Source organism: Sapajus apella, unplaced genomic scaffold, assembly GCF_009761245.1.
Source record: "Sapajus apella isolate SASKATOON/1434 unplaced genomic scaffold, GSC_monkey_1.0 scaffold31, whole genome shotgun sequence".
NCBI classification, from domain to species: Eukaryota; Metazoa; Chordata; class Mammalia; order Primates; family Cebidae; genus Sapajus; species Sapajus apella.
The window spans coordinates 15,131,503-15,140,550 of NW_022436971.1; the positions used below are offsets into that span (position 1 = coordinate 15,131,503).

The 9,048-nt window shown below is 56.0% G+C and overlaps 1 protein-coding gene across 9 annotated transcripts in view; it reads right to left on the reverse strand.

Annotated features, from left to right (window-relative positions):
• The window catches only part of HPCAL1 (hippocalcin like 1), a 121,582-nt gene continuing 112,534 nt past the window's right edge, over positions 1-9,048 (reverse strand). For 7 of the 9 annotated variants that reach the window (XM_032294142.1, XM_032294147.1, XM_032294141.1 and 4 more), the window contains 4 exons: positions 7,037-7,436; positions 4,164-4,269; positions 2,555-2,647; positions 465-848 (listed from right to left, as the gene is read on the reverse strand). In XM_032294142.1, the coding sequence (XP_032150033.1) occupies positions 751-848; positions 2,555-2,647; positions 4,164-4,269; positions 7,037-7,414 (675 nt within the window). In that variant the 5' untranslated portion in view covers positions 7,415-7,436 and the 3' untranslated portion in view covers positions 465-750. Of the gene's footprint in view, positions 849-2,554; positions 2,648-4,163; positions 4,270-7,036; positions 7,437-9,048 lie in introns of all 9 variants that reach the window. The other 2 variants (XM_032294148.1, XM_032294150.1) reach the window with 1 other exon arrangement.

The window sequence follows — 9,048 nt, forward strand, 5'->3', positions numbered from 1 at the left end:
TGCCATTTATTTTATCATTTTAATACCAGAAATGCCAGACCAATCAACAGGGAGGACAGACCAGACACAAATGCCTGCATTCACGACACGGACAGGAGGGTCACCACCGCTCAGGGCAGGCATGCGTTTCCTTAGAAACAGGCAGACGGAGAGAGCATAAATACCACACGACAGCCAGGCTTGGGGGCCACGGCCACAGGGGGCCGCGCTTCAAAGGCAGTTAGAGGCATTAAATACGGGACCTACACATTACATTTCACTTCACCATACATAATTTATATATTAAAAGAAAGGGGATCGCAGGATCTATACGTGCAGTGGCCGTGGTGGAGAAAGTGAACAGGGGCAGCCATGCACGGGAGGGGCTCCCTGTCTACCCTCCTGACGCCTCGTCCCCACCCTTCCCACGGAGTCACTTGGGATCACAGAATGCACGAGCTGGCCAGGCGCAGCCTCGGAAGGTCCTGCCTGGTCTCCCCATGAGCCGGGAGGTGCCTGGAACCAAGAACACTAATCCTGCATGACATCACATCCCTGGGAGTCGCCCTGGAAGGGACCGGGCCGGGCGTGAGGGGAGGAATGTCACACTGGTCAGGCGAAGGAGGGAGGTGCAGCCGGGGCCCGGCAGGTACGATGCGTGGCCCAGGCCGGGGACGGGAGAGCAGGCGACTGGCGGGGCATCCACTCTTGCAAGCAAAGCGTGAACGGCACGGCAAGCCTGTGTTCCTCTGCGCTGTCTGGGCCGCTCGCTCAGAACTGGCTGGCGCTGCTGGGGTCGCACTGCAGCAGGCGGACGATGGAGGGGTCGCTCTTGGCACCTTTGATGAATTCTTCCAAGGACAGTTTACCTGCAGGGGATGGGAGAGATCAGGATTAGCAGTGCTCACTGTTCTTTATGCTTCCAGAGAGGATGGGGACAGCCCTCAGGTCAGGGACACCCCCTTTGTTGAAAGTCCTGAGCCAACTTGAAGCTGACGGTGTCCAGTCTCCACTCACTTTATAGGCATTTCAGAAAGAAATCCTTTTTCCTTTCCCAGCTCTGTACAATACATCAGGTAACTCGAAGGGATTGCCCAGCAGGACGGCAGGACGTGGCTGACGAGGGCCCTTTAAATCCTTTTGGAAACCACCCCACGTTTTGCTTATTAAGGAATATGTACATTGCGCAGAAAAATACAGCATTTGCCTCTAATCCATACATAATCCAGGCTGAGAAGTCCACGCTGGTTGGCGGCCCCCCAAAGCATGGCCCAGGTCCCCCCTGGCAACTGCTGCTCAGACCTGGGGGACCGAGCTCAAGCCCTGCACTGTCCGCCACATACGGTGAGAGGAAAACCTAGAAAAAGACTGGCCATGCTAAGGAATCAGCTGCCCCTCATCCTCCCCACCCAGAGCTGGTGACATCTTCCCTCTCCCAGGACATAGCCTCGGTGACTCCACTCTGGGTAGAGTGGCCTCTGGAGGCTTGTGGCCCAGGGCGGGGCTCTGTAAGGTGATCAGCTGAGCTGGGTGGGGGAAGTTTTCTGACCATCCACTCCCTGTCCCATCATCGCTGTCAATGCACCCACACTGTGGTCACCATAGCCCTGGCTCTGCTGGTCCACAAGCAGGAGACGCCGTAAGGAGTCTGCCCAGGCAGACATGGCCTCGAGGGCAGGAGGGGGCGCCTCTGGCTCCAGCTGGTGGGGAAGGATGAGGTTCGAGGTTAGCTGCGCCCTGGCAGCCTGGGCCCTGGGGCGGCCCCTCTGTGTGTCTGTTTGAGGCTCTGTGTCAGCTGGAATCGCTAGAGCACCCTGCAAAATGTCTGTGCAGGCAACACAGACACCCACAGCCAGGCCGAGCACAGGGGAAGGCGCACGGCAGGGCAGCGGGCCGGGGGGAGCTCTCGGCTCTCGGTTCTGGCTCATGGCAAGCCACCAATGTTTCCAGGCCTCAGGATCTTCGTCTCGAAGGCGGGATAATGAGAACACCCATCTCAAAGGCGACTGGGGGGATGCAATTGAGGACTGAGCCCAGCACCAGGGTGGAGGACGCCCCTGCCCAGTAGGACCCTGCTGGGAATCCAGTCCCTCCGGCCCATTGGCAGTCAGGGACACATGTCCTTATGGGACTCCGGCCTAGGCTCCGGCAGGCTGGCTGCTTCCAGGGCACAAACTCGATGTCTCTGGGGCCTGGGCAGCCTGCTGACCCCAAGGGAGCCCACACGATGCCCAGGCCAAGGGATGGGCAGGGAAAGGGAGGGACAGTCAGGTCCCCAGCAGGCAGTCCCAGGACCCTCTGCCAATGGAGAGAGTGGCTGCCAGCCTTAAGGTTGGTGAGGACATTCATGGGCCACTCCTCACCCTCTACCTCCGACCACGCAGGGCAGCCAGCTGTGGGGGCATCTCCTCTGCTAGGTGTGGGCCTCAGAGACCATAGCCCTAAAAGCCCTGGGCCAAGCCCCAGCCGCCTTATTTCCTGTCCCTGACCCCAGCCCCCTAGTTCCAGGCTGAGAGAGAGCAGGCCAGCCCAGATGGACCACCGGTCGGGAGAGAGAGAGCTGCCCCAGGATGACCCGGAGGGCTGCTGAGATGCCAGGGAGCTGCTGAAGGTTCCAGGGGCTCCTCCTGACAGAGGGCAGGCAGGCGAGGGGGTTGCTCAGCACAGCCTGAGGAGAGGGTGGCTTTAATGATACCTGTGCCCTGGAGAAACCCGTCAGCCCAGCCCCGAGGCCTGGAGCAGCCATGCACCTGCTGGGGTGGCCAGGGAAGCTGGGGGACCCTCCAGGGCACTGTTACTCCCGAGCAGTCCCTGGAGGAGCCTCGAGGGCTGAGGACCACACTCTGAACTCTGGTCCCTGGCTGCGGCCCCACCTTCCTGGTATCACTCTTCCCTCCTTAACCCAAACTCCAGGGACAGACAGGTCCCCTAGGCTCACAGGAGGAAGGGCTCCATCCCAGGGGACACATAGCAAGGTCACATGCCATCCCAATTACCAAACAACTTAGAATATGCCCTCTGAAGAGGCGGGCAGGGCCAAGCCGGGAGGCAGGTTTGGGCAGGACCATGGGTGGCTTCCCCAGGGACACTGAAGTCAGGAACAACAGCCACTGTTTGTGGTTGCAAACCCTGCTAAGAGCTTTATGGCATCGTCTCACTGAAACCTCACAATGCGGTAGGACTGGATGCGCCATCCCCAAAAGGATCGAACAGCCTCGGGAGAGCAGCGACAGGTGCCCTGCTGGGCTGGAAGGTGGAAAACACATTTCCCAACAGCCCGAAGGCCACGCCGGGCAACAGGCAGCCTTGCTTTCTGCGTGCATGTGTTTTGAACATGGTGACCTGGCTGCCTGGGATGATTTTTGCTGCCTACAGCTCCCCCGCAGCCCGTCTCCCCTGGGGCCGTGCCTATCTCACCGAGGGCTGCGCTCCACACTTTCCAGAGCGGCTTCCTGGGCATTCGCTTATCTTTTATTCTCCAGCACAACCCAGGGAGTATTTTCTCTTCTTAAGGCTGCATTTCTTTATTGTTCAAAAGCAAAGCGAACTTGGTGCTGTGGCTGCTCTGGACAATGCCAGCAAGACGAGCAGAGCTGGAAGCTGCCACAGCCGCCCCAGACCTCACAGCCAGTGCAGAGGAGGGCACTCGGGGCACGGCCTCATCACCACTGCTGCCACCCACCATCGTGAGACTTGCATTTCCGCAGTGGGGCTGAGTCCCCACAGAGCTGCCGTAGGCAGACAAGGTGGCAGTGTACATCCTGACAGCTCCCCTTGGACACTGAGGCCATCTGGGCAGCTTCCTCTCTCAGGACGGCAGCAAGAGAGGCATGGCCAGCACCCCAGGACCCCACCATCTGGGATCCTCTGATCCCAAGCCCTCCAGATTCAGGGCTGCCAGCACGCCTACCTCCCTGCCCCTAAACATACCCACAGAAATATAGGTATGTTCTGTTCTACGAGTGGGGAGACGGTGGCTCAGAGGGGCCACAACATGCCCAGCATCACAAAGCCGCGCAGAGGGACCAGGGCACAGCACGGGCATCCCCAACTGTATCCCGCCCTTTCCTGGGCATGGCAAGCACCAGGCAGGTGGGCCAGGAGACCAAGAAGCTGCAGAGGGGAGGGGGCGAACCAAAGACGTTTTGCGGACACACGCAGCCCCGCCCCCACCCCAGCCCTACCGTCATTGTTGGTGTCCATCTGCCTGAAGATCTTGTCTGTGCGCTTCTCTGGGGTGGACTCGTCCTCTGGCATCTTCATCACCGAGGACACCATCTTGTAGATGGCCTGTGGACAGGGGCAAAGACAGTGTGCTCAGAGGGGGCTCGGCCGGGCGCAGCAAGGGTGGGCTTCTGCCCAGCCTATGACAAGGCTTGGAGAGGTCGTGGGCTCCTGGTGGCCTTCAGGACCCTTCCCCAGTGGGGGTAATGTTCCCCAGTGAATATCACTGGTGTCTAAGTGAAGCTCAAGAGCAGAGCTGGCAGGATGACTCCAGTGGGAGGTGGTGAGGGTGGTGGTATTTCTGCCTGGGGGGTAGTACCAGGAAGGTGCCTGAGTGCCCCTCTTGGGGGCTGGGAATGCTGAGGGAGGGTGGTGGTCACACGGGCAGAGTTGCACAAAATTCACCATGCTGCCCGCTAAGCCATGTGCATTTTACTGTGTGGCTGTTACCCAGCAGTTTAAAAGAGGCTGAGCCCCTGAAACTCACAGGGATAGCCCTATCACCAGCCCCTGACAGGACAGGAACCCGTGGCCCTGGGTCTCCATGGCCTCTTTGGGGCACTGTCAGCCGAGGGCTCAGCCTAGCTGCTGGTCTCTCTGTGTATCTCTGCCTGAGTGGCCCAGCCTGGGGTGCATGCCCCTGTGCTGCCGGTCAGTGTACAGGGGAGATGGTGATGGGGCTGGTGAGTGGCCGCTGAGCAGTGACATGCATGGGGAGGAGTGGCACTGCTGCGAGATTTTCTGAGCACTCCGTGTAAAAGTGTCGTTTCTAAGACAACAGACCATTTTCTCATTTTGAGAAGAGGTAGCAATCAAGTGTCCTATGAGAAATACAGCCAGCCAGCCAGCCAGGGAGCCATCGATGGCACTGGGGGAATGCTTTCAGGGTTTGAAGACTTGGTTTGGGAGCTGAAAAGCGAGATCCTGTTCAGACAGAAGTGGCTGCTCCTTGCTGCTCTGAACAGTTCTACCAGTTTCCAGGTTCTGGCCAAGCCTCTGCTCAGCCAGTGACAGGCATGCTGATTTGCAAAGGGTGAGGGTTAACACGCAGGACAGGGTGGGCGATTCCTGGGAAACAGAATTCTTACTTCTGCCACTGTGTGAAGCTAAGAGCCAGAAAGCGGCGACTGAAGCAGAGTTCCCCGAACCCGTGTTAATTTCCTCTCGCGGTGTGAAAACCATCTGTGTGGGAATCGGGCCGCTCGCTCCCGAGGCGGGCTGCGGCCGGAGCAGGGGTTCACAGATCTGATGCCCACTGCTGGAGGCCTACCCCTGAGGTTCCCTACCATGGGACCACAGCTTCTGAAGAGTTCCGTTTCTTTCTTGTTTTGTTTTTGGTTGTTTGAACGCAGGGTCTCACTCTGTCACTCAGGCTGGCATGTAGCTGTGCAATCCTGGCTCACCCTCAAACTCCTGGGCTCAAGCGATCCTGCCACCTCAGCCTCCCAAGTACCTGGGACTACAGATATATGCCAACATGCCCTGCTACTCCTTAAATTTTCTGTAGAGATGGAGTCTCACTACGTTGCCCAGGCTGGTCTTAAACTCCTGGGCTCAAGCAATCCTTCAGCCTCAGCCTCCCAAAGTGTTGGGATTACAGGTCTGGCCATGAGGAAGTCTAGACTGGATGCTCCCGGGCTCAGGGAGGCACTCAGGGGAGTGCCAGGGAGGGGCAGCTCTGCAATCTCTACTCTCTCACACACACAGGTACTTGGTTTCCTTCTGAAACATGGCCTTGCCTGCTAGAGCTGTTGATAGGCATAAAGGCAAAGAGATGCCTCATAAAGTGACGTCCTTTGTGTGCTTAGCTGATTCTTGTGATCTATCTGCTGCATTCCCAGGTACAGGGCTTTCCCAAGGTCTTGGCAGGTACCTCTTGCAAGTGCCAAGGATCCCAGCGATAATATAATTCTTGGCCAAGCACGGTGGCCCATGCTTGTAATCCCAGTACTTTGGGAGGCTGAGGTGGGCAGATGACCTGAGGTCAGGAGTTCAAGACCAGCCTGGCCAACATGGTGAAACCTTGTCTCTACTAAAAATACAAAAATTAGCTGGCTGCCATGGCACATGCCTGTAATCCCAACTACTCGTGAGGCTGAGACAGACAATCTCAAACCCAAGAGGCGGAGGCTGCAGTGAGCCGAGATTGTGCCATTGCACTCCAGCCTGGGTGAAGAAGTGAGACTCCATCTCCAAAAATATATATATATAATTCTTAGAAATTCACCTATTTGAGCCTCAGACTTTGTAAAATGCAGAGAATGACCCATGTCATCAGGTTATGAAGATGAAAACTGATCAAAGTGCTCCAGCTGGGCCTGATGTACAGCAAGTGATCAATAAGCATTGGCTTTTACCATTGCCCTTTGCAAGGATCTGCCGTCAGGTGACAACTGCTCACTTTCAAAAGTGCCCCAGGTAGCAACCTGGCCAAGAAAGACCCTGTCAAGTGAACATAAAATACAAATACACTCGAAGGCTGGGCATACTGGCTCACACCTGTAATTCCAGCACTCTCCACGAGGTGGGCAGATCACTTGAGCCCAGGAGTTCAAGACCAGCCTGGATGATGTGACCAAAACGTCTCTCTACCCCCTAAAATACCAAAATAATTAGCAAGGCATGGAGGTGCGCGCCTGTAGTCCCAGCTACTCAAGAGGCCGAAGTGGGAAAATCACCTGAGCCCAGGAGCCAGAGGCTGCAGTGAGCTAAGATTGCGCCACTGCACTCCAGCCTGGGTGATAGAGCAAGACCCTGTCTTTAAAAAAAGAGCCCTGGGCTGGGAGCTGGGACGGACCCTGGCCCGCAGTGAGACCGGGCCTGGGGGCGGTACCTGCACGATCTCCAGCATCTCGCTGCGGCTGATGTAGCCGTTGCCATCCAGGTCGTACATGCTGAAGGCCCACTTGAGCTTCTGCTCCAGCTTGCCCCTCGAGGTCACGCTGAGCGCGATGATGAACTCCCGGAAGTCGATGGTGCCGTCGCCGTTGGTGTCAAAGGTGCGGAAGACATGCTCGGCGAACTTGGAGGCGTCGCCGTAGGGGAAGAAGTTGGCGTAGATCTTCTTGAACTCGTCCACAGTCAGGTGGCCGGTGGGGCAGTCCTTGAGGAAGCCCTTGTACCACTCCTGCAGCTCGTGGTCGGTGAACTCCGTGTTCTCCCGCAGGTCCTGCAGCACCTCGGGCCGCAGCTTGCTGTTCTGCTTACCCATGGCTACTGGTGGCGACTTACACCTGCAAGACAGGGGGTCAGCCGGGGATACCACCCATGACACAGAGCAGGGCTGAGCCACGTGCGGCAGAGAGCAGATGAGCCCATCGCTGTGTAAGCACTGTGATTCAGCACCTCCCGGTCCCCCATTGGAAGGTGTGCCACTATTTTATGGAGCACCAAGAAGGCCAGGAGACCCCAGTTAAACCATGACAGACCACCCTCACACTGCAGGACACGTTCTGACTTGGAGAATGTGGAAATGCGGGGAAAAAAATGCAACTTAAAATCAGGGGAATGAGGCATCATCCCGTGCCCACCAGGGGTTGTACAAGAGGCGAAGATTCAAATCAGTTCTTACTTTCATCCCCTCATCGGCTGCGGGCAAAGTGGCCACGTCAGCCAGCCACATCCTAGACTCTTTGGAGAAGTTCTTTCCTCTTTTGGGCACCACATTATGTTTTTATCTTTAGAAGAGGCATCTGGAAACTTTCAGGGAGTCAACCCCCAACCCTCTTCATTTTGCTTGTTTGTTTTGAGACAGAGTTTCCCTCTTGTCGCCCAGGCTGGAGTGCAGTGGTGCAATCTCGGCTCACTGTAACCTCTACCTCCCGGGTTCAAGCGATTCTCCTGCTTCAGCCTCCCGAGTAGCTGGGATTACAGGCATGCACCCCCACACTCAGCTAAGTTTTTGTATTTTTAGTAGAGGCAGGGTTTCACCATGTTGGCCAGGCTGGTCTCGAACTCCTGACCTCAGGTGATCCACCCGCCTCTGACCTCCCAAAGTTCTGGGATTACAGGTGTGAGACACTGTGCCCAGCCCACCCTCTTTATTTTGCCTTTGATAAACTGCCCTGGGTGGGAGGAGAATCTGGAATTAGCTCTAGGCAGTAAGTGATGTTCTGAACAGCACCAGGATAAAATGAGGCACCTGTGGGAATGAGGAACGGCTCTGCTCGAAAGCATCCCCTAGGGTGGTTCTCCAAGAGGCATGAATGCAAGACTGATTAACCGGCATTCACACAGCTGTCACTGTACCACTTCATGGTGTTTTCTTACAGTAACAGTTAACATATATACAGAGCGTGATAATTTTTGAAGCACATGAAAAATGAGGAAAAGGTGTCTCTTACCCTTGTCCCAGAGGTAACCACTTTGAAATCTATGTTTGAATTCTAAACAGTAGGTACCAGCTCTCCATTATGAAACGTAAAACAGACCACCCACAGTCCCCACCACTTCCTTTCTTCCCTGCCTCCATCCCAGGATTTTTGTTTGATTTTTGAGACAGTGTCTCGCTCTGTTGCTCAGGCTAACGTTTGCCGTGGTGTGATATCAGCTCACTGCAACCTCCAACTCCCAGGTTCAAGCAATCCTCCCATCTGAGCCTCCCGGGTAGCTAGGATTACAGGGGTATACCGCCAGGTCTAGCAATTTTTTTTTTTTTTTTTTTTGTCTTTTTAGTAGAGACAGGGTTTTAACACTATGTTGGCCAGGCTGGTTTCAAACTTCGGACCTCAAGTGATACGCCCACCTCAGCCTCCCAAAGTGCTGGGATTACAGGCATGAGCCAACATGCCCAGCCCATCCCAAGTTTTATAGTACATACACGTTTTTGTTTTTACTTATCATATA